At 33.7% G+C, this 26802-nt stretch overlaps 2 protein-coding genes and 1 pseudogene across 2 annotated transcripts; all 3 read right to left on the bottom strand.

The window, feature by feature from the left end:
- Positions 1-14933: 14933 nt before the first annotated feature.
- On the bottom strand, positions 14934-16959 carry LOC141679495 (legumain-like; annotated as a pseudogene).
- Positions 16960-18037: 1078 nt separating this feature from the next.
- Positions 18038-20449, bottom strand: LOC141678588 (legumain-like). Its single transcript, XM_074484930.1, has 9 exons — positions 20176-20449; positions 19881-20045; positions 19639-19795; positions 19429-19514; positions 19108-19328; positions 18973-19021; positions 18705-18887; positions 18390-18596; positions 18038-18305 (listed from the first exon to the last, which is right to left on the bottom strand). The coding sequence occupies exons 1-9, from the start codon at positions 20386-20388 to the stop codon at positions 18168-18170; spliced, it is 1419 nt and encodes a 472-aa protein (XP_074341031.1). The 5' UTR covers positions 20389-20449; the 3' UTR covers positions 18038-18167.
- A 1928-nt stretch (positions 20450-22377) lies between these two features.
- Positions 22378-23298, bottom strand: LOC141678589 (21 kDa protein-like). Its single transcript, XM_074484931.1, has one exon. It carries the CDS (start codon positions 23195-23197, stop codon positions 22595-22597), a length of 603 nt encoding a protein of 200 aa, XP_074341032.1. The 5' UTR covers positions 23198-23298; the 3' UTR covers positions 22378-22594.
- Between the last annotated feature and the right edge of the window lie 3504 nt (positions 23299-26802).

The following is a 26802-nucleotide window of genomic DNA, read 5'->3' as shown; positions in this document are numbered from 1 at the left end:
CCGATCTTTGCGGATTATTAATTACCAGTTAGTAATCCTATGACCAGGAACTATTTAAGTTTAGAGTTATCATCTTTTTAGGTCTCACTATTATGATCTCATCATAATCCATAAAAAGCTTTACTCTAACTATGGTATATCTTATTTAAACACTTAAATAGATAAAGCCCGTAATAAAAATAAAACAAGTCTTTATTAATATCAATGAAATCAAAACAGATTATATAAAGAGTTATTCCTAAATCCTAATACCTGATTGGACTTAGGACATATTCCTTTCAATCTCCCACTTGTACTAAAGCCAATCACTCTGGTATCTAATACCCATCTTGACGATCAAAGTGACTTTCATAAAGTAGCTTTGTGAGTGGGTCTGCTATGTTATTATGTGTGTCAACTCTAATTCAATACAATATAAGAAATGTTACCGCGCTCCCACTAACCCTTTTGTAGACGCATGGTTCATCTACGTTTTTGATAAAATCAAACTCTTTGATTGTCTCATCAAAACGAATGTTCCATCTTTCGAGAAGCTTGCTTTAAACCATATTAATCGCAAGCAAAATCCGAACTGATTTTAACAGGGCTACATGTAAAAAGTTTCATCAAAGTCAATCCATTGCCTTTGTTTGAATCCTTTTCCCAAAAGCCTGGCCTTGTAGGTCTCCACATGGCCATCTGCTATAATCTATCTTTTGTATACCGTATACATAGATTCCATTCTAGATTTCATGGCACTTTGCCATTTCTCTGAGTCAACACTACTCATAGCCTCATTATAGGTCACAGGGTCGTCATCATCAATGATCGACAACTCATTGTCATTCTCAATGACAAGGCCATATTACCTCTCAGGTTGGCGAGACACTCTCCCTGATCTATGAATGGGCTGTTCCACAAAAGGTTGTTCAGTCAGAACAGGTGTTTCCACTTGATCCGTAGTAGTTTGTGCTTCTTGAACTTCATCAAATTCAATTTTGCTCCCACTGTTTCCTTCAAGCATAAACTCCTTTTCCAAGAAGGTAGCATGTCTGGATACAAACACCCGATGATCGGTGTAAAAGTAATACCCTAAAATCTCTTTAGGATATCCCACAAAACTACATTTTACGGATCGATATTCCAGCTTATCTGGGTCAACTTTCTTGACATAAGCTAGACATCCCCAAATCTTAACGTGTTTAAGACTCGGTTTCCTTACTTTCCATATCTCATACGGAGTTTGAGGAACAGATTTTGGAAGGCACCTTATTCAGTAAATATGCTGAGGTTTCCAATGCATAACCCCATAGGAATACTGGAAGATTTGCATAGCTCATCATGGACCGAACTATGTCTAACAAAGTTCGATTTCTCCTTACAGATACCAATCTGGAGGAGTCCAGTGGGAGACTATACCATTTACTTAGAGATAATCTAGAAACACTCCATTAAAGTATTTACCACCTCGATCTGATCGAAGAGTTATGATACTATGTTTGGTTGTTTCTCCACTTCATACTTATTACTCTTTGAACTTTTCAAAGGCCTCAGACTTGTGTTTCATCAAACACATATCCGAATCTAGATCTATCATCTATGAAAGTAATGAAGTATGAAAATCCACCTATGGCTTGCTTAGACATTGGTGCACATACATCTGTGTGTACCATTCCTAGCAAATTTGCAGCCCTCTCTCCATGTCTACTAAATGGAGACTGCAATGCCACTATAAAGTGAGATTTTCATCATCCCTTTTCTTTTACTAGTTTGTTCAATCTGAAGTAAATCATGCTCTATGTCACATACATACAGACCATTATTTAAAGTACCACGTCCATAAAGAATATTATCTCTAAGAATAGAACATTCATTATTCTCAATAATAAATGAATTATCCACCCAAGTCTAACATGGGAATAATATTCCTCACAATCGAGGGAACAAAATAACAATTATTTCAAACAATAGTCTTGCCCGTAGGCCTATGTAAATGAAATGATTCTACATCTACAGCAGCAACTCTTGCTCCATTTCCATCAGTAGAATCACCTCCTCTTCCTCAAGAGTCCTACTTCTCCTTGGTCCCTGCAACAAATTGCAGATATGAGAACCACAGGCGGTATCGAATACCCAAGTAGAAATGACATATTCACTTTTATCATGAACATACCTGAATCAGAAGCGGTAGTCTCACTACCCTTCTTCTTCAATTCTGCAAGGTAAACCTTGCAGTTCCTCTTCCAGTGCCCCACCTTGTTACAGGGAAAGCAAACAACTTTTCTCTTGGGGTCTTCAGCTTTTGGTGGAACCGGTGTTTTCTCACCTACTTTCTTCTTCTTGGAAGAGTTCCTCTTCCTTTTCTTAGGATTGGAACCTTCACCAATTAGAAGAACAGAACTCTTCTTAGGGGGAAAATTCGATTCCGCAGTCTTCAACATGTTGTGGAGTTCAGGCAGGCTGACATCCAACTTATTCATGTGAAAGTTCACAACAAACTGCGAGAACGAACTCGGAAGCGATTGCAAGACCAAGTCTTGGCTCAGCTCCCCATCCATGGCAAAACCAAGTTGTCCAAGACGTTCAATCAAATTGATCATCTTAAGTACATGATCATTCACAGATGATCCCTCAAACATCCTACACCCGAACAGCTCCTTCGATATCTCATATCGAGCTGTCCTCCCTGCCACATCATACAACTCTTGTAGATGCATAAGGATAGTGTGAGCATCCATATGCTCATGCTGCTTCTGTAGCTCAATGTTCATGGAAGCTAGCATGATGCATTGAGCAACATTTGCATCATCTATCCACTTACGATACACAACATGTTCATCATTATGTGCATCACTAGCAGGTTCAGTAGGCTTAGGTGAGTCAATCACGTATTCCAGCTTCTCAATCCTAAGAACAATTCTCAAGTTTCGAAGCCAGTCAGCATAATTAGGACCAGTCAATTTGTGAGCATCCAGTATGCTCCTGAGTGATAGTGCAGAAGACATAACGTACAAAGTAAATCTGTAAATGATAAACACATAACAACACTTAGCAAATATTCGATTTCATTTCAAAACACTATATGAATCGGGTCTTTATTCATAAGCGGCTCCCACTAGTTTTCCTAATTTATTCAACCCCCTACGTGAAAAATTAAGCATTCATAATGCTAGTGGGAATAGGGATCCTACATTCCATTACACAACCCCGGCTGTAGCACGAACCGCCATGCAATGTTCAATAGGCAGACAACTCTTGTCAATTACATCTCATGTTATTCCCTAATCAAACTTTAGCCTCTTGAATAATTGAGTCTCGGATGTAGCACGACAAACTCAATATTCTAAGTCAAGTCTAACCCAACATTCCGTACAGTTGAATCAGTCCCCAAAGGCCCACGGCTGTAGCACGTACCGACCTTTAGATTCTTATTCAATGTACACATCTCTATGTAATAGACAAGTATTTCATATTTCGAAATCAAAGCCCTCGGCTGTAGCACGAACCCACAATGATTCAAAAATAAGAACTACTTTTCTATCATGTTGGAAGGCTATGACCGACACAAGCCCGTTGTGTCATTGGCCAATTACTACTTGATATTATTTAATTTTAGAGGGATTATATTACGTTACAATCATAATCATATTATAAAGAGATTCTTCCTTTTAAATTAAATATTTCAAATCAATAATCAATAATCAGATGATTCCCAGATCGGGTGGAGCATTGTCAAGAGGCGTCACTTAATAACCCTTTCTTACAGATAGAAATCTGTTATTGACATAATCATCCTTTCTCTCATATCGAAAATTCATATTCAATTACGTGTTTCACAAACACAAGAATCTCATGATTGTATTCATAATATTGTTCTTAAGGTTATGAAACAATTTCACTATACTAGGTTGTCTAACAAACGCCTTATGTTCATTTAAGTTCACCTAAATCTATCATCGCATGATAAACTAAGCATATATCACATATATAAACATGAATAAACATCAAGGTAGGCATTTTACATCATCTAGCATATTGGTCTAAGCATTATACATCTCTATGTATCACATGAAGCATTTAAAAGCAACTAAAACAGTTAAAAAATAGCTTTAAAACACTTCATGGAAATATAAACAGTTCAAAACTTTTATATAAACTAAAATTGATCACTCCATTAGATCCGTCTCGAAAAAACGAATCCAACGGTATATTGCACGCCTAAAACGGAGTTACGAAACTCCCAGAAAATCAATTTTAATATCAACAGACGGGCTGTAACGCATTCCGGTGATGCGTTACACCCATTTTAAGCCATTAAAGGGTGTAACGCATTCCGTGAATGCGCCACAGGACCCCTATATTTTTTTTTTTCCGGAAGCCGACAGAATTTATCTCGCATCGATTTCCGCGCCTGTCAGTCTCTGATCTGGTCTGTCTTCTTCTTCCCCGTAGAGCAGCAAGCAACAGCAGTACAAGACAGCAACAGAGCAGATACAATACAAACATATATATATATACTATATATACATATATTTATACTTATTTAATTACGAATTTAATTGTAAGAACTTTAAAAATTCATAATAAAAAATCTATACATCATAAAATTATGAAAAAAATACCCAGACGATCTACAACACTTGTAAAACCCAGATCAACATTCAAAATTAATCTGAGAAACGATTTCTCATCAGGCAAAATTAATCCATAATATAACTTGTAAAAATCATAATTAATTCATACAAGCACATAAAATTCTGAAATTTTTACCACAGATCTATATGCATACAACCTATGCTCTGATACCATTGTTGGATTTTTAAACGCAGCGGGGCGTGGAAAAACACTTTTTACACATACAAAATCCAAATAAAAGCATATAAATCGTGAATAAAAATTCGAGGGATCGAATCTAACCTTTTAAAATTAATTTGGAGACAACGATCAGAGATCCTTAGCAGTTGCTCCTCAAGTGTGAAGCACTCCACCGGTATCCACCAAGAAAACGACTTTTAGGAGGAGGAGGAGGAGGAGGTGGAGAGAATTCGTTTTCTAAAACTTTTGGGTTTCTGGGGTTAGAATAAAATAGGGTCTATAATAGTGTATTTATAGGCAAAATTTTCAACTGAAATTTTCCCATAAATATTATTATTATTATCCCATTTATTATTCTCATTAATAATTAAAACACCTTTTAACTATTAATCCTTTTTCTAAACACTTTAGAAATAATTCTCTCTCTTGATTTAATTTCCAAAAATTAAATCCTTAATTAATAATATTAAGAACTTTTCTTAATTAATTTATAATCAATTAAATCTCATTTAATCAATTATTAAATTTGCCAATTAATTATTTATTTCACAAATAAATAATTATTAGCCATTATTAATTAATTCCTCCACCATAAAATCATTCTCTTTTTATGGTGTGACCCTGTAGGTTCAATATTAAGCTGGTAGTAGAAATAAATAATAATAAAACTATTTTATCATTATTTATATAAATTCTCTAATTTATTAAATATGATTAATTAATTAATCATATTTATTCTACATCGTGAGTGATGCTTCTCAACATATCGCGACTATCCGGATAATATGAATTCACTGCTTAGAATACCAAGAACCTGTCAGTGAATAGTTACCGTACAATAAACTCCTTCTACCCTACAATGTCCCGATTAAATACAAGGCATGGATCTCGTGTCAAGCCTATCTAATTCAATCACTTTGCTTACCATTTACTATGCGTAGTTCTATGCAAATTAGAAACTCCTTTCTAATTTCATTCACTCTGGCCAGAGATTCCTGAACTAGCATAAGTGGATCAGCCTTGAACATTCGCTTCCTTCACTGGAAGGGGTAGATCCTTTATTGATCATACACTATCTTCGTGTACAAATTCCTATACCCAGAAGAGCCCTAATAATTGTCCCTGGAGACTAAGGACTAAACCAAAGCATAGTTCAGTGTACACAAGATGACTATGATGACCTCAAGTCTAAGGATACTTGTACAACTATCACTAAGCGAACAACTGCTGACACGTGAGTGAACTTCATCAGTTGTTCAGCTAGGCGAGTCATGTTCAGTGAACTTATTCTATAATAAGCACCTACATACTAGCTATAGTGTCACCACACAAATGTCTATGAGAACAGACATCCTTCATAATGAAGCAAGCATAGTATGTACCGATCTTTGCGGATTATTAATTACCAGTTAGTAATCCTATGACCAGGAACTATTTAAGTTTAGAGTTATCATCTTTTTAGGTCTCACTATTATGATCTCATCATAATCCATAAAAAGCTTTACTCTAACTATGATATATCTTATTTAAACACTTAAATAGATAAAGCCCGTAATAAAAATAAAATAAGTCTTTATTAATATCAATGAAATCAAAACAGATTATATAAAGAGTTATTCCTAAATCCTAATACCTGATTGGACTTAGGATATATTCCTTTCAGATTCTTCATCAGGCTTGAAGCCGTTCTTCATATCTATACCTTGATACACCAGGGTGATACCTGTGAAATGTTTTATGCTCTGAGATAAATGTTTATCAATGTTAATCATGATTATGCTTTTATTGAATTGCAATGGTTATCATATTGAATTGTTTTAGAATTGGATAGTTTTATAAATGTGGACCAGATTCATGGTCAGACCAGATTTGTGGTCATATTAGGCCAATGTGTGCCTTGGATCCAGTATATAGAGCAAAGTTGGGGTTAGTGTGTGACTGATCAGCAGCCTAACCTTGGTTTTTAAAATGAAAAGAGAATTTCCAATTCTATTCATTAATTATCCGGAAACTTGGTTCTTCTGAATTATTTCAACTGATCATTGTTGAACCTCAGTTATTGCTATTATGACTTGCTGAGCTAGTTAGCTCACTCTTGCAAATCTGTTATGTTATTTTACAGTTAAAAAGGAAATTGTTGGTAACGAGGATTCTCAGTCCAGTGTGCGAGCTAGGATTCCAGGATAAGATGGACCGAGTTAGCAGGAGCTTTATAATGTAGATGAGTTATGTAAGATTGTAAGAATGATATCATTATCTATTGTAAGCGGAACTGGTTGCGATTTGGTACGATGTATTAAAAGTTAAGGTTGTGGCTTGTTTTCATACTTTAACCTGTTACGATCCATGGTTATGGTAAGTAAGGTTTTTACATATATTACTTTTATAAGCAGATATATATATTGAGTGTGTGTGTGTGTTGTGAACCTCAAACTTCTGATCCGGGTTTGGGGGCGTCACACCAAACCCAGATTTCAGCAAATCTGCCGTATCCGATTCAGAATTGTATCAAATACTATTCTTATAATAAGAACAAACACAAATCATGTATATATCATCATATATACAGATTATATAATCATCATATGCTCACATGAATATCATATATTCAAAACATATATACACATATATATATAAACATAATAGCATGTAAAAAAAAATCATATACATAACAGTCATGAAAGATTATATACATGCTATCATCATAAAACTAGTTACACATAAACGAATTAAACAATTTTCGCAAGTAGCTTTGATACCATTGAAGGGTTTCGAGATATAAAATGCACCGAAAATAGTTTTAAAAATGTGAAAAACCAGAATTTTTGAAACACACCGCAAGACCCATGCGAAATCAGATATTTAATTTATAGATCAAATTGTTTACCTTAAGAAGCTTTACAAATTGGTTGACTAATGGAGATCCAAAGCTTATTTAATCACCACATATTCCACTCTCGCGATCTACGCTCTATCGGTATCCACGCGAATGCTTGAACGCAAGGATCGGATGTGTACAAGCACATAATCATTTCTTCTTACTCTCTCTCCATCTTCTCTTTTGGTGGCTAGGGTTTTAGTAAAAGTCTTGCATACAAAATCATCCACACAAAAGATATTATATAGAGGGTAAAAAAACTAATTATAACTCTTAACTAATTAGGAGTTATTATTAATTCGAAATTCTTATTTGTATAATAATTAAGTCACACTTAATTATTTAACAACTGAATTTCATAATTAATATTAATAAAATCCAATATCATTATATATCTAATTTATTAAGTCAAACTTAATTAATATTATAAATAATTTGAATTACATTAATTTAATTTAAATCCAATTTAAAATAAATAATCCTTCAAGCATTCTTTGTGTGTAACCCTATAGGTTATTATTATGTTGGCAATGAATTTTAAATTTAATATAAAATCGTAAATAATGAGCGGCATCTAGTAATACATCATTACTCCCCAAGTAATAATAATTAAATCGGTGATTGATTAAATCTTTGATGAATAATGTACAATGTAATATAATCCCTCTAACCACATATTATATATTAAAGTAGAGGCATGTAATGTGTCATCCTCATCATAGTATAATTCAGGTTTCCTTGATCAATGAGTAGACTATCGTATCAAATCAATATTTGAGTATGGCCATGCGTTTCATAGTCTAGCTCACACAAGAGGCTAATAATATTACTCCTAAAATTATGAGGGTTAAATCATTTTAGATCATTCATATTTCTCATATGATTCATAATATACCTGAAATACACTTTTATCATTATCCGATCAAATGTAAATTTTTAATGTAATCAAAGTATATTAATTCTCATATAAAAATATAATAATTTCAAGTTTAAGAACCATAACATCATTATCATAATGAGAATTACTTATGACACAATAGACATGTAGAATCTTACATTGGGTCTGTCCAGCACCATGTACATTTACATATGCCCGTGTTTTTTACTTTTATCACTATACATATGATCAATGAGATTTGATCATCAGTCAACAAACACAACAGTATTTATGCATTATTATTGTCCCTTAATAATAATACTCGACCAGGGACCTTTAGAGATATTGATATTATTCTCATAATCTCATTTTTAAGTCACGTACTTAGAGATATGTGATTCATATTATATTCCAAGGACATTATTAATCTAACATTTATATCGTAGTAAATTAAGGCTTAATAAATTATAAAGGAATAATCGATAGAATATAAACAATAATAATCCAAATGTCTTAATCTAAAACATTATAGTATTGTCTCTAGGGAAAAACAATAACACAAACACATATTTAATGATCATCTTACGCAGCATGCACAAGTTAAACATTATTCCTAGTTACCAGAAAAATGTTCTAGAGAACTAGTTCAACAATAACTATGTGTGATGATATTGTGCTTGTGCGTGTGTTAAACATTTAGACACTAAGATCTTAACATGCATTGAATGAGAGCAAAATATTACAGTGGTTCAAGAAATTGAAACATGAGATATGTGAATTAGATCATCTTCAGAGATTGCTACGAAAGCAAGATATTCATGATCTTCCTTCACGTCATCTGATCCATCCCAACTCTTTTCCTATGCACTATAAGTTTTGACTGACTGCTTTCTTAATAAAACATTCCACCTTCGTCTCAACTCGTCAACTGAGGTCCTACTCATCCTTGTTTATCAAGTTTCTTGTTCTATTCTAGCAAAACCCTTGATAAATACTTGACACATATTTCTTGTCATAACTGTAGCTATCAATTCTTGTTTATGTCACATTCTTAGTCTTGCAACCACCTCCTGAATTGAATTCTAAAGAGTCTTTGTTTTGGAATAGATAGGCTTGATCTTTGGATATAGCTCATGTACTCCTTGTGAATATGATCCGAATAAACTTTCCTGACATGTGAAACATTTTCCCTAGAGTCCAGTCCTTCAATTATTCTTAAAGTGTACAAGTCAATTTTATCTACCTGAGCTTCCTCTGATTCATCTATCAGAAACTCTTATATTCTGTCCTGAGGTTCCAACTTTAGTGCTCATAACTGAGATATTTGCATGTCCCCACTATTCTCTCTAACCTCCACAATTTCTTTCTTTATGATCTCTTTAATTCCTGGATAAATATAGCATTGGTACAAACCACTGGGGGATTGTAAAATTTGGAATCAGTAAAGTTATCTTAAAATCTTCTAGAAAAATTATATCCATAGAAAATTTTATCCATTTCCTGCATCTGAAAATTCAGTGGTATCCTATGGAGTAAGCCTTTGAGGAATTTCCACAATTTTCTTTAGTAGGTCTTGAAATTAGCTTCATTAGAATAAGAAAACCATTATCTTCAATTTCCGTATTCGGTAATTTTTCTTCTGAATGGCACGTGGTCTTTGTTTTCTTCAAAAGATTAAAATCATCTTTAACGCTTGAAGGAATCTTGAGTCTACCAATCCTTTGAGAACCTTTGACTTGAAATATTGTAAAATCTAAAAATTTCAAACTTTTTGAGAGTTAGAAGTATTTCGGTAATAAGTCCAAATTATTTAAAACTAAAAAATCTCAAGAGTTGATAATTTTGAAATTTAAAAAATATAAAAATATGAAAACTTGATTGTTTGGTCTTACACACCGAATATGATCTGTATATCGATCAATAACTCTGATACCAATTGTTAGGTCCCGAAATATCGTATAAGGGGGGATTGAATACGATACTCACTAAATTAAAAATTCTTTTGAATCTTTTATGGATAAATAATTTAGTGTTCGGTTAGTATTTTTGTGTTCTTGAGGTGAATGGTGTTTATGACATTAAAATAAAGAACACAAAATATTCGTGGAAGTATATATTCATATAAATCCTTGAGGGTGTTGCTACACTCTACTAAATAAACTAATCGGCTACAATCCAAGAACAATAATGTTCTTGCTTCTACAAAGATTTATAAATCAAAACATATGCAAGATCTACAATTATTTGTCCAGGGATTTAATTACCGAATAACGATTATAATGCCCCTAAATAATATACAAAATTCAAACTGGGCATTATAACGTTTTTCCGATGAGAAGTTTAACGGATATTCAATAAGCTTGGGCTTCTCTATGCATCTTTGTTTCTTGTTGCATCAGCTCTTATTTTTGAAGAAGATGAGCAGAACAATAATGTTGATTGATTCAACATTATTGAATCAATCAACATTCTTTTGTGTGGACTTTATATGAAAATGAATTATATGGCCAATTATTAATCAAGTAAACCAAAATGATGGAATCGATAATGTTGTTGAGATATTACTTGCATCCAGGGAGAGTTATGCACTTAAAATATTCAAGGATGCATGTGAGTTGCGCCTACAAACCTTTAGTACAAACCAGTTGCGCCTATGATGCATCCATATGCCTTAATTGCGCCTACTAGCATGTTGTAGAGTGGTTTTGCCTTAGCTTTTCTTCCAAGTTGCGACTAGAAGAACTAGAGAGGGTACCAAGGAGCTTGTTTGTCACCACTTAATGCCTTAGAAACATTTTAACTTAATTTGTATCCTAAGTTGCGACTACAAGCTTCTAGGAAGCCTTAGTTGCGATTACAAGGCACTTTTGTCTTAGTTTTTCTCCCAAGTGGCGACTAGAAGCGCTAGGGAGCCTCCCGCTTGCAACCATAGGGAACAACATACAATTCTGAGATAGTTTATGCTCCTATTTATTCACTGTTGCTCTTGTTGGGTCAAGAAAGCTTATGGTACTTATATTTTGACTTATAATTAAAGGTTATTGCTCTTACTATGCAATAGAATAGTCTCAGTGAAACCTACTACAAGGTAGTGATCACTTTAAATTAGATTCTGTAGAACGCTGTAACCCTTAAACTGTCATGTTTTTAAGTCTTGTCTCCAAGTCTTCATATAAACCATATAACATATATATCCAGATATGAATCCTCACTTAACAATTCTTTTAGTGATAATACTCAGATTCCTTTCACAAAACGCTAACGCCTATTGCAACTGGGCTGGTTCACAGACGACTAACTTTAGTTCAGGTCTTCGTATTATATCTTTTATTATATTATTAAGCTTAGAAAAACTTTATCGCTTTGAACAATGACTGTCAATAAATAATTGTACTTTCACTGGAATATTTTCTGGTACTCAAATAACGTCTTCATTGCTACTACAATCTTGAATACTTCATTCACTGTTCTTCACTAACGCTTGAACATATGAATGAAATCCTTTTATGAGTATAACTTCAAGATTGCAGCTGTCTTCTTTAACCTTTGTCTGTACTATGTCTTTAATTCTTCAGATTCCTATACTCCAAACACTATCTATTTTCAATCAATGCTAATACACTGAAATCTTATTATGGGACTATCATACTGAAATCTTCAACACTTATGAAACCTTGAAAGTCGTTAACCTCATTCTTTACTGAGGCATGAACATATTAATGAATTTATTTCAGTGACCTGGAAATAGACTTCAAAACTTCTTCTAATTTTTTAATTCTTTGTATTTACCTTATCTTCATTTCTTCCTGATTTATTATGTAAATGTAGTATTATTTACCTGACTTGTTCTAGTGTTGAGTTATCATGTCTATTGTTCATATAACTTCGCAATCTCACCAACATAGTATCTAAATATAGAGACATCTGTAAGCCCATCTGTATTCTCTCAAAAGAATATAGAGCTGAAAAGGCATATAAACTATTACTAGGTGTATTCTCCCAATTAGATGTTATCAATCGCCTCTTAGCCAGGGCATCTTAATGAGAGTCACTCCCCCTTGAACTAAATATTTTCTATGCACACGCGAGATTCACACAAGGAAAGTATTGACAAAGCAACTGTTGTTAAATAATATCAAGGTCAATAACAATGGTTGGATCTTGGATCATGTCTCTGTTCATTATCTCTAATTTTTAATTTGAGTTAATGTTCTTGGATCATTATCTTTGATTGGTTTACGATTTTAAATCTTAGTGGCTCATCGAATTTGATAAGTCTTCACGGAATTCAGAAAAAATCTTTGATCCCTAATGACATATAATTGATCATTGATTATCTTCCCAGAATCTAAATCTAGAAATGATTTTGACTTTGTCAAAATTGCAACTTGTAAATGAGGACTCGGATATTATCTAACGAGTTTATAAGGTATACTTCTTCATAAAAGTTGAGGCATATCAGGAATTTTTCCACATAAAAGAATCATAATATCCCCTCTCAGAAGGAATCTTTTTGAATCTCTTGACTGAGAGTTTCCATCCTTGAAGGTGGAAGGAAACTTTTTTATGAAAAGGATTTTCTTGCAGGTACACTTGGATGTTTGGAGCTTTGAGTGAGTGACACGCTGTGAGACTAAGCGACAAAAACTTGAGTGTAGAGTGGAGTAAAGTATGCGGTAATAGATGTTGTACCTTGTGAGAGAGAAGCAAGATCCTTGTGTAACTGAAAGAGACGAGGAACATTAATTTGAGTATATTGAGCAGTTAGGTCAAGCCAAATTTGGCGAGCAGTTGTCATATACACTATGCCTTTACAAATTTCGGATGAAACAGAGTTCAAAATCCAAAAAATAAACAGGTCATTGTTTCGTTTCCAAAACATCAATTAATTTACATCACTAGATTGTGACAAAGATCCATCAATGAAGCAAGCTTCAATTTGCCAGAAAGAGCAATTTGTTCGGATCGACTTCAATGGTGATAACTGTTATCAGTTAATAATTCATTAACAAGTGAGAGGCCTAGATGATCTGCATATATGAGGTAGTAAGGATGATTAATGCCAATTGGAGTGGACAGAGTCGACGTAGTTAACGTAGATGCCATTGATGTAGAAGCAGTGACAACAGAAGCATGTGATCTACGCATATATATCGAGAAATTGAGTAATTGAGAGAGATCGAGATAGAGAGATCGAGGTTAGTAGAGAGAGATAGTAGATCTATGTTCTGATACCATGTCAATTTGATGAATGTAGTATGTATATATAGATTAGAAATGATAAAGAAGATTACATTTCATTACTAATTTAAAATACAAAGTCTACATTTTATATTGAGAGATTAGATATTATATATAAGGCTCTAACATCTAGAAGATTCCTGCTTTAACTAATTTGTAACCGACTTATCCTGATGTGAGCTGGGTTTTCCTATGAGCTCACATGTGCTGAGGTGGCCTTAGTGAAAGTTATATTATTAACAATCTCTCAATCTCATGTATTAGTTTTAAGATTAGTGATTTTAACATATGAAATGGGAACTCATTTTTTTAAGGTAGATAAATCATATCCTCCCCACCTTGTTGAATTCTATATCATTCTAATTCCCATTTACAGTGATTTCCATTTTCAATTCTGATTCTCCGCCACAATCCAAGCGCTCCCTTAATTGCTAAGGCTAGTTTTCTTAATTTTCAAAAGCATGCCATTCCCATAATTTGCCATTGTATTACTCCCTCTGTCCCATTAAATTCTCTATATCACTTTTTGGCACGCTTTTCAATGTTCAAATATCATATAGTTGCATAATATTTTTTTGAATTTTTTTTTTCCTGAATAAAAATTTAAACATTAAACGTTTATTAAGAAAAAAAAAATTCAAAAAAATATTATGTAACTATACGATATTTGAACATTGAAATGCGTGCAAAAAGTAAACGTAGATATCTCAATGGGACGGAGGGAGTATCAATTAGCATGATTAAACACAGTAAATCTCGTATTAATTTTTCATTTTATAGATTATAGCATATTTTAGACCGAAAAAATCCAATACAGTTGTCGGAAAAGATACGGATGACAATAAGCATCTTTTCTATTGTCGGTACATCTTATCTACAGCTGCTAGTAGAAACCAACCCTAAACTTCAAATATTTTATGACTAGTACTGATAGTTAACTTTCCGATTCCTAAACGTCAGATTTGATATATTGGCATTTAACCAACCAAATTATGAGTTCGAATTTATGAGGGACATTATTTATATAACAATACTTTTATTATCTTGTACGCGTTTTATTGAAACATATTGTCATGTTCCGATTACGTAATCAACGCCTGAAGAGGTCGACTGCATTGCTAGTTTGCTACATACTTCACCAAGTCACTTGCTACAAACAGCCATACAAGCATCCTCCATTTCAGAGCCTGTAACACCATTGTTGCATATGTTTGCAAATGCTCTCATATGTTTCATCCCATATTGAGTCAGTGGGCCGCAATATGTCTCGAAAATTTGGACCTGCCAGGTTAAATTTACAGGTGAATGTAAATTTTGCAGGATAATCAAACTTGACAATGACAAGGTTGGAAATATGAAACTGCTTTACAGGTGATCATCAGTGCTATAATTTACCATGGATTTAAGACAATCCCAGTCCTCGACTACGGGCAAACCGAGTCCTCTAACATTGTTGAGAATGATATTAGCCTCTCCTGGTTCGAACAAAACCTTCCCTATTGTGCTTATGCTCTCATTTAAGTGCCTCCTTTGTGCCATAGTCTCCCTAATTTGCTTCAATATTTCGGTCCTCTTGTCTGAATTCTTTGGTGAATTTTCGTACTGCGTTTGTATTTAAAATTTAATTCTACCATATTCACACAAAGTCTAAATCCAAAATTAGAATTCTTAGACTGTCATATATCATTCAAGTTCTGGTAGTTTGGAAAGATAACGATCAAGCACATACCATCGCCCACAAGATGCGAATATCAGATTCTCTTTGATCAATAGCATCCATCAGCGTATTTGATTCAGTTTGGTTATTCTTAAAGTCAGGATTAAAACCTTGATAAAGATAAACCTTTTCATCATGCATCGCCTTAGTACCGTACTCCATCACATGAGATAAATTAGTTCGCTTCTTGACCTGAACAAGTACTAAGATTTTCAAATACAACACAATAATCGAATAGAATTATAAGCTAGATTTTAGGAAAAATATTGCCTTTATGTACTGTTGTTGTATAGTCTCAAGCTTCAGATTATGAGTCTCACTGTAAGAGTAAACTTCAAATCAGAGATTATATATATGATCACTGACGTTCTTTGGAAAAGAAGCTACATCAGTTCAAATTATACCTATCCTCCATCCAAGACATATTTAAACAAATCTCCTAGGCAAGTTATATACTCTCCTAGACAATATGTTGCCCAGCTATCCTCAGTTGCATTTGAGGCTGTCTGGACGTAAATGTTCATATCATCCGGCAGCAAACCTTCAAATATGCTGCCACTTTCACATGCTTCTACATATATAACCTGCAATTACAAAATTACACTTTTTTTGTCAAATGCTAATTCTCAAAAGAAAAGATTAAAAAAAAACTAAACCAGTCTAGTACCATCTCTTTGTATGTCCCGGCATTGTGCTTCTTTTTTAACACATAAATGAAATCACTAGCAAAAAGTATTTTCTCATCAGGCATTCCTGTAAACAAAAAGGATCAAAAGACAAAGAACATTTACATGATTCAAAAATCATGTAACGTCGATCAAATTGTAAAAAAAATTGATACATTGATCAGGTGCAATCAAATGCTCACCGAGTGTTCCAGGCCCTCCATGGTCTGTGTAGTATATAAATATTCTATCATTAGGTCCGCTGTCTACAACTTTTCCGCTTCCACCTTCAATCGCGCTTTTATTACCAAGAATTACCTCAAACAAGTTATCTGCTGTCAAATTCTTCCCCGTATAATCCTGTAGGATTACTTCATTATATTACATGCAAATGTAAGATACCTATTATGTAGGATGATTAAGCACCTTAGGAACACCAGCATAAACATTAGGACCTCGAGGTTTGTTTATAATAACACCTTTATTCGGATTCATTTCATTATAAGCTATGTCATCGTACATAAACACTACAATGTTCTCGTCCTTAAGTCCTCCTTTTTTCAGTATTTGATATGCATGACACACGTCTGCCTGTAGTTAAACAATCCAACCCAACATTAATGATATATAAACTTTCAGATCATAAAAATACGCTCACTTCCACAATTGCACTAACAAACTAATTCAGATATCGTATATGCCCAACCTGATGCCTATAGTTTAGGTATCCATTTGAACCAGCGACAAGAACCGCCCAAGTGGTTCCGTTTACTTGCTCACCAGCCTCGGTAGCAGTCTGTACCACCGAGTCTAACTGCCTCCATTGTCGGGGTAGGGGTTCAGGTCGGGGTCTAGTACCAGCCGGATCAGATTCACTATATGGAAAAACTGCACATAGTACCAGTAGTAGAATAAGGTGAAACCAAAACTTATGATCCGCCATTAAGAATAAAAAATAACAAGGAGTCATAGAAATTTATTCAGCCGCAGCTGCCGAAGATAGAATATTATTAACCTTATTATGCCCTTGCATAAACAAATGCAGACCCAACGAGGCAACAATGCTGTTGAGAAGTTTTGCTATTTATTTTACTATTTTTCTTCAATTTGATATATACTCAATTTAGTAAACTACATAAACTAACTGAACTTTGTATAGCTCGCCAAATGACTTGTGACGTTGGCATAAAATTAAACTTAATTAACACATTGAACACGATTTTCTGAGTAAACAATAACTGAACGATTTTCTTTGTTCTAAGAATCAGAAACCTTGGAATATTTTTCTTGTTTATATACATTCCTGTTTCAGAAAGAAAGAAACACATTATCAAAACAATGTGCTAATCATATTGTAATTTGCAATTCATTTGCTCCTCTGTCTTTTGATAACTTCCGTTGTCGTTTAGTGTTATTCTTCGGAGGCAATCAGCCTCGTCTTTACACTGTCACGAGCTAGCCTAAATAAAATGCACTCAAACTCGAGGCCGATGGAATCATGAATTCTAAATTTAACTCGGCACAATTTACAAATTTGGTGTCCAAATGTATTAAGTTAACAGGAGCTAACTCTACTTAGTGTCAATACAAACACTTGATATTTCAAAATATTTGTAATTTCATATGAGCTAACTCTATTTTTGAATTCTTAATGATGTACTGGTATTTGGTTGAGTTTATAATACAAACATGTTCATGTCTGTTGATTTATTCAATCGCCCAATATCAGCTAGTGCTTTTACAATTGGTTACAAGTGTTTATAATGAGATTGATCGATTGTATCAGGCTTGGTTCTAATTTGTGTTCATCAAGAAAATGAAATAGTAATGGAGTTTGATAATTTTGATTAAGCAACATATCATACTGACATATAATACCATTGCACACGTTTTATTGAACTATATAATTCATTTTACAGTTTTATAACTAAGGGCAAGGTCAAGCAAATAAATAGCAACCAACGTCTGAAGAGGTGGACTGCATTGCTATATACTTCACTTGCTACAAACAGTCATACAAGCTTCCTCCATTTCAAAGCTGGTGACACCATTGTTGCACATGTTTGCAAATGCTCTCGTATGTTTCATCCCGTATTGAGTTAATTTTCCACAATGCATCTCGAACGTTTTCACCTGAAGTTAGTTTAAAGATATCAACATCTATAACGTAGGAAAATAAGGGTTGGAATTATAAGTCACATATTTGCAATAATTTACCATTGATTTAAGGCAATCCCAGTCGTCGACAACGGGTAAGCCTGACTCCCTTACGGAGTTGAGAACAGAATTGGCGTTTCCAGTTTCAAACAAAACCTTCCCTATCATGCTTATGCTATCATCCACGTGTCTCCTTTGAGCCATAGTCTCCCTAATTTGCTTCATTATTTCGGTCCTCTGGTCAGAATTTTTTGGTGAACTTTTGTACTGCGTAGAATTTTAAAATATAAATTTGTTAGAATTGCACAAATTATAAATCAACTTCTCTCTGATTAATAGCAGAGCATCCATCTGCGTAGTTGTTTTAGCACATACCATTGCCCACAAGAAGAGAATATCAGCTTCTCTCTGATCAATAGCATTCATCCGCATAGTTGTTTCAGCTAGGTTACTCTTAAAGGAAGGATTAAAACCTTGATAGAGATAGACCTTTTCCTCGTGAATCTCCTTGGTCCCGTACTCCATCACATGAGATGCACCAGATGTTCGTGTCTTGACCTGAAGAGTTATGATTTATTGATTTCAGGTACATCACAGCAATCGAGTAGATATATGAGATAGATTTGAGAATTTCTATATGTACCTTCTGGTATTGTTGTTCAATACTCTCATGCTTCAGATTATGAGTCTCACTGCAAATTATGAAGTTAATTACAGACTCGCGAATTAAAGAAACTGTATTAGTTAAAAGGATGATCTAACATATGAAAACATATACCTGTCCTCCATCCAAGACACACTAAACAAATCTCCTAAGCAAGTTCTGTACTCTCGAGGTGGAGGATGATCCTTAAAAGGAAGAGTACCAAAGTCCTTGGGACAATATGCTCCATAGCTATCCTCAGTTGCATTTGAGGCTGTCTGGACGTAAATGTTCATATTATCCGGCAGCAAACCTTCAAATATGCTGCCACTGTCACATGCTTCTACATATATGACCTGCACAAATACGATAATTTCATCTAATTCAAGAGATTCTAATTAATAATGTCAGATGTTATCAGAAGAAAAGGATCAACAAACTAAACCAATCTAGTACCATCTCTTTGTATGTCCCGGCCTTGTGCTTCTTCTTTAAAACGTCAATGAGATCCTTTGCGTAAAGTAATTTGTCATCCGGCAATCCTATAAACAGAAGAAACAACAGGCTTAAGAACATTTACACAGACCAAAATGCATTACATGGATCAAATTGTTAATATTTGAATAGGAACAATTACGTATTGGATAATTGCAACCAAATACTCACCGAGTATTCCAGGGCCTCCATGGTCTGTGTAGTATATGAATATTCTATCATTTGGTCCGCTGTCTACAACTTTGCCGCTTCCACCTTTAACCAAGCTTTTGTCACCAAGAATCACAGCAAACAAGTTTTCTGCTGTCAAATCCTTCCCTGTATAATCCTGTACGAATAATATTTTACTATGTGACATGCTAGTGTACTATACTTTCTACACAACGAAAGATGTGCAGGATGAGCAATTGCACCTTAGGAACGCCAGCATAAACATCGTGACCGCGAGGATTGTTTATAATAACACCTTTCCTTGGATTCAATTTATTAAACGCAATATCGTCAAACATGAACACGACAATGTTCTCATCCTTAAGTCCTCCTTTTTTCAGTATCTGATATGCATGGCACACGTCTGCCTGCATTCAACAATCCACCTCAACATCAATAACATTGATTTACCTCCATGTTTAGAATGATGATAAAATTAAGCTCACTTCACAGTTGCACTTGTACTGAACAAACTATTTTTTTACATACAAATTTTACCTGATGCCTATAATTATCGTATCCATTTGAACCAGCAACAAGAACCGCCCAAGTGCTTCCTTCTACGTGCTCATCAGCATCGGTAGCAGGCTGTACCGTCCAGTCTAACTGGCTCAACGGTCCAGTTCGGGGTCTACTACCATCCCAATCAGCGTTACAAAATGGCAATATTACAGACATTAACATTACCAGAATCAGCTTATAATCAGCCATTAAAAACAAAACAACTAGGAGCTTTAGAAATTAAATCAGTGGCAGCTGCCTGAATATCCAGTATGACTAAATCATGCCCTTTTATACAAACATAAATGTATAGTACTCCATGTAGAACATATTAATTTTGCTATTTCTTGAAATTTTCCTTCTGTCACCAATCAATTTGTTTTAGCATGAATTTTTAGTAAAACTTGCAGAAATTTCAGTAAATTAGTAAATTAAGCATGAATATATTCTGGCAATGTCCAATCGAATTATTCGATTAACTTCCAAATTTGAAATGGGACAAATGTGCACCCTAACAAATTGCTAAACATTAACAGTTACTCATTTTCAGTACTAATATTTTGTTATGTTAGCCTACGTAATACTATCTCGGAACATCTTTCTAATCATAACTTGCGGAAGTTAAAGTACAATATTTTAAACTTTGTTTACGCTAATTAAATCACCTTAATCATGTCTGTTTAAGGTTGAACTTGGTTAATACTCCATAAACACTATATTAAGTACTAATAATTGAATGAGAATGGAAGCTCGTAAACAGAGGAAATAAAACAAATTGCAGTGGAATTAGGCGTCAGCGTCACATCTGTATTATATTTCCTTTTTTTCATGCATTTCTCTCAGGAAAAAAAAAAGAAAAAAAAAGCGCAGTTTCAGAACAATTTGCTAGTACATTGCAATTTGTAACTTTCTCCTATGTGTTTACCGACTTCTACTATCATATAGAAAACATAAAAAAGGTGACTTAACCAGTTTTTTCTATTAACCAGTCACAAATATAATACTTTTTAGGCTTTTTTATTAACCAGTTACAAATGTAATACTTTTAGGTTTAATGACCTTTAAATCTTAAAATTTGCGCAAATATATTCCAATGCCTCACTAGTTTGGAAATATTCATTTTTAATGTGAAAGGGGGTGAACCGGTGTAAATCGGGCGGTCACATGGTAAAAAGATACGTTTTCAGTATTTCAGAACAAAATGAACGTTTTTGAACCCCACAAACAATTTGTAGAAATTGTAAGGCTTAAAAGGTCATTAAGCGTACTTTTAATCTGAAAAAAGAGGAATCTGAACTGATCCATCATTTTTCGTCGCTAGACTAGCATCTCAATTCTCATCAGCAGATGGGTTGCCCAGCTGGTTAGCCCTCTCCTTTTGCCAGGAAAAATGGCAAGCTAGATAAAATTGGCCTGAATGGTGCGCCTGTTCATCTACATAAGTCTAAAACTCTGCTTGATTTTTCAATATTGATGAAAATTTAAAAGAGAATCTTCGAATATATTAAAAAAATTACCAGCATATAAATCAACTTGTAAGTTATAAGGCCCTTAATGTAGAGAACCGAGTACATATATTAACTTACTTTATGTAATTATAAGGTAAAAACACACTGACTCTTCTTGTATTTGGACACTTGCACAAACTTGCTAGTACAGTATTCTACAAAAAAAGAAAGCATCCTACAAACAGATTCCTGTTTTTGAAAAATTAAAGAGAAGACAAGAAAAGCCCACTAAAATTATATATGTACATATCTGCAGCTACTTTGTTTACTATGTAGCATGTGAAGAGGGTCTCAAAAACAACTCATAGTTGCTCTGTTTTTTAGGGCAAATTAAAACCTTCTTTAGTTGAGTGCTTTCATTACCATTGTCGGCAGAACATGTAATAGTAATTTCATTTTTAGTCTAATGTTATTCAAAATTAATGTTTTGTTTTGCTCCAGGAAAATGTATAATCTTCAAATGACAGAGATTATGAGGATAAATTAACTTTTGCATGCTTCTTAAAAGAGATCATTACAAAACCATATAGAAAAATGTTCTGTTCCACTATAACTTGGTCATTATTTTTCTTCTCTCGATAAAAACAGTAGATGAAAAAGATTAAGAGTTTGAACCTCGGTAGATTAAGAGTGCGAAAAATGTTTAAACTATAAATCTTCAATTGATTATGGTGCTGAATTATATTAAGAAGATCTCAAAACTAATTGAGTAACATATTCAAGTTAAGAAAGGATACAGAAAAGTAACTTCAACATAAACTGTACATAGTCACACTAAGCAAAGATAGACTTTGGAACAAGTCTTAACAGTTTGGTGGCTTCAACCAGCAACAAAATTGAACTAAAACACTCACATACAAACTTAAAAGTAGGCAAACATTGAACTACGGCATAATTGTGGCTGCAGCTTAGTGTCTTTCAGCAAACCTATTAACAAGTGCAAGTGCATTACTAGTAACTTGTGCAACAGTAACAATCCTTTTCTTTACAGCATCCTTCACATTTCCTTCCATAAAATTCCCAGAAAAGCCATCGAAACAAGTGTTCTCATATGTTAGAGCAGCACTTACCCATGTCTGCACATTGCTCATGTGCCACATGAAGTCTTGACGGCCCCGGATATGACTCATCTCCTTCATGGATTTCGATAGCTGATCAACTGTATCTCCCATATTTTCAATACAATCTTTGACAGTTCTGTACTCTCTGGCTCTTATTCCTGACACTTTAGTCAATTTGGACACAAACATTCGAGTGAACCTCGCCTTTGCTAGGCTTACAGATAGTGCTGCTTCTGCGAGTTGGCGCTCGTTCTGTTGGATTTTAGTGGCATACATTGAGAGAGATTGGAAACATAAGACAGGATACAGAGTTGCTCTGCATGAAAGCCTGATGAAGTTTGTGGCACCATTGTTTGAGTTAGTGACTACAGAAGACTCAGCAATATTATTAGTCATGAAATAGCTTGACAATATAACAAGAAACAAGTAGTAAACACCAAGATTTGCCATATTAGTAGAGGGGATAAGAAAGAAAGTGATGAACTTGGAAGAAAAAAGGAGAGCTTAAAGCTTTTTATATAGAAAAGAGAGTTTAGTAAATGTTTCTATGATTCTAAATGAATATATATCCTCTCTTAGGTGTAATAGTAAGAAACTATAAAACAAAGAGTGGTTGTTATCTATTTGTCTTGTTGAACAAAGATACTCACATGCATTCACTGCTGCTTAACTTTTTCTTTGCTTTCTGACATGAAATTATAGTTTTCTACAGCAATCAAAGCATTTTGGTTGTTTACTACTTGCTAAATTTTTGCGTATTTCATGATAACTATTCTATTAGTGTATAGATAAGGATCGTAGCCCATTGTTGTGACACTGAAATTCTGGACTGATCAAATAGCAACTATCTATTTTAAATGTTATTGCTTTTAAAAGTGAGGTATTGCTTTCTCTCAAAACCTTAAGATGCTAGTGATGTGCTTACCGGGTAATTCATACTTGTGTATTAATGGCATCTCACTCCATAGCCCTTTTTTATTGATTAATGGATTGTTTGGATCAAAATAGCTGGTATATCAGATCAAGTTACCAGCTTTTACCAAAATCTTAGCTATTAGGAGGCAAGGTAAAGGTTCATTTGTATATCATGCGTGCTTATGCATCATATAAGTTTACGCACAGATATGCACGCGCAAAAATTCACACAGTTGTGATCGCCCACGGAAACGAACTTATTTACCTAGTATAGTGCTGCTCTATAATTGTATGGTCAATTAGATGAGTTAAAATAATGGTAACAGAGTGGAAGACATGTCGAGTGATTTGGCATGGAATCACTTGGATGCTTAACTAATCTTAATTAAAATATGTTAAGTAAATATATCCTACAACCCAAGTCCTTCGACATCGTTTGTCAGGATCTAACAACCCCCATGTTATGAGACTAGAATAATTTCATCACTTTGTACCATCTGGGATGATCTTAATAGTTTATAAATCTGAAGATCTTTGTGTCTGTGTCTGTGTCTGTTGACATATATCTTAGTTTAGATGTTTTATGAACTCACGTTCTAGTGGCAGCTATCTAGTTCCAAAATATCGTAAAATTAAAAATTAAATAATGACCTCCTGTTAAACTGTAAATGTGTTTGGATGAACAAATCACAGATGTTGTACTTGTACACTCATGATACATGAACTAATCCCTTGTACAGTTTCCGCAGGTTATTTAAGCAGATACTAATGAATGCGATATTGAATTTTTCCAGGAGACAAATTCCAGGAAACCATGCAGAGGAAGTGTGGGTTACCATTACCAATCCTGCATTGGGCCAATAAGTGTGACATTTCTGGCCCTATCTTGCAGTATGGCACTAACAGCCTTTACCGGTAGCCTTTATAGGTACATGCCCAGCTAAAATTAATAACTTCTCTTTACTGTTATTGGTTAGATAACGGCCTCTCCTAAAGTTTTGAGTTGTTACATAAAAGTCTTAACTGTATCATATATTATATTCAACAATTTACGGTATCAATATATACGTTAGAGCAAATCCAATACAGTGTTATAAGTGGTGTCATTTTCATAATTTAAAGTCAAATGCTAAAAATTTCAACCCTAAAAGAGTCATATCCTTGAATGTAAATATACATCTTTGGTTCAAAATTTGAAATCAAGAATGTATTTATGCATCCATGCCAAATCATCAATTAGCCATAAATGACATGTATACTGGTAAATTTTAATTAAGATATAGAAGGGAAAGTCAAAAATTTTGAAATTATTTGGTTTCAAAATGCAACTAGTATTGCAGTTAAGTTCTATTATAACACCAAAAAATACTTTTTAGTATCAAATTATAGCAATGACTATAATAATTTTGCATCTAGCATTGGACTTACTCCTAGTATATACTTCCTCCATCTTATATTATGTGTCTTCTTTGAATTTGTGCCGGTCAAATTGACTTAAGTTTGACCGAAGTTTATTAATAATTTATAATTGAACAAAATAAAAAAATTACATCACCGGAAAGTAGATTTAATCTACTTTAATATATAATTTTTAGTTTTTTAAAATAATATATGAGTAATGTTTAATTTTTGGTCAAAAGTTGGTCAATTTGAATTCTATAAAAAGAAATGTGACACTTAATATGAGATGGAGGGAGTATTTCTAATCATAAGTAACTTCGTATAGAAAGCTAGCCTCTTGTAAGCTGTACCTTCTTAGTTCTTACTATCTACTTATATCTTTGCCAAACTAATCGAAAATATACATGTATCTCAGCTGAATATTTTAATATATTGTCTCCACATGCTTAGAGCGGCAATTCGTTCATTTCGTGTACTTTTGTGTCGTGTACTTTCGTATTTCGTGTCATGAATGTCTAACCCAAACCCGAACCGTTAGGGATTCGTTTCGTTTCGTGTTCATATACCTTCATTTCGTGTACGTTTCGTGTCGTGTTTCGTGTAATTTAAAATTAATAATAAAAATAAAGATAAATAAAATATATATTTATATATTAAGTTTTTACTAGTCGAGTCTTAAGTCAATAAGTCATAAAGACTCAAGTGCAGTCAAGTCTTATGAAATTTAAATTTAAATCTATTTTGTATCTATATTTTGTAAATATTATTGTAAGATACATGTATTCATATAATTTTGATAAATTTATTTAAATATTTATTTATTTCGTGTACTTTCGTTTCGTGTCGTGTACCCAAGTGTAAACCCAAAACCAATACTAAATTCATCCGTGTACTTTCGTGTTCGTGTACTTTCGTTTTCGTGTACCAAAAATGTCAAACCAAACTCATTATTTTCGTGTCATTTTCGTGTCGTGTTATCGTGTCGTGTACGAAATTGTCGGCTCTACACGTACTCCATATCTGGTTTAGTTGAGGGACAGGCTTTCAATCTCTTATTATGTTATGTTCTACAATAATTACCATAGCTTGCTGGCAAATTTTAGTATAATCATTTGTCTTAATGAATGATAAGCAGGCAGAATCATTTGGCTTAATGAATCATGATCAGTAAGCAAAGCCATTTGCGCTTTCTTTTCATAACAATATATGAACTATTTAGCTTAAATTCATATAAAGCAAAATGTTATGACTGGTAAATTTTTCTAAAAATCAGAGAACCATTATTTGAATCTAACTCTCGCAGAAACACAACTGTTTGTTATAATTGTTAATTTCCTTCTATGTACCCTTAATCGGGCTACATCTACATGGGCTGACATAATTTTTGTGTTGGATATCTGTCACATATTTTATTGGACCCTCCCTCCAGGTCCAGGATCCCATTTTCTTCTTCTTCTTTTACTTAATTTCCAAAAGGAAAAGAATAGAAAATAGCTTATTCTCCTTTCTTTCCTAGTCTTTTTAAGAGTGGGAAGAAAAATTTGGAAACAAAAATAAAAAAAAAAAATCTTCCCAAATCTGAAATTTTCTTTTTCTTTCTTTCAAAAAAACTGTTTGGGAACAAACAGAAGAAATCAATTTTTTATATTTTTTTTCTTTTCTCTCCAAAAAAATTTCTGGAACTCGGCATTATTATCGAAAGACTTCACAAGTTACTTGGCCCCTCGTATTTTTCTTCA

This window comes from Apium graveolens, chromosome 8 (genome assembly GCF_009905375.1).
Source record: "Apium graveolens cultivar Ventura chromosome 8, ASM990537v1, whole genome shotgun sequence".
Lineage (NCBI taxonomy): Eukaryota > Viridiplantae > Streptophyta > Magnoliopsida > Apiales > Apiaceae > Apium > Apium graveolens.
This window is presented reverse-complemented; position numbering and strand designations above follow the sequence as displayed.

Coding starts and splice junctions, on each gene's coding strand:
- LOC141678589 (XM_074484931.1), bottom strand. CDS start 23,197: ATGGCAAATCTTGGTGTTTACTACTTGTTTCTTGTTATATTGTCAAGC.
- LOC141678588 (XM_074484930.1), bottom strand. CDS start 20,388: ATGGCTGATTATAAGCTGATTCTGGTAATGTTAATGTCTGTAATATTG. Junction 20,046..20,175: donor ACGATAATTATAGGCATCAG/GTAAAATTTGTA, acceptor TGTTGAATGCAG/GCAGACGTGTGCCATGCATA. Junction 19,515..19,638: donor TGGAGGCCCTGGAATACTCG/GTGAGTATTTGG, acceptor TTCTGTTTATAG/GATTGCCGGATGACAAATTA.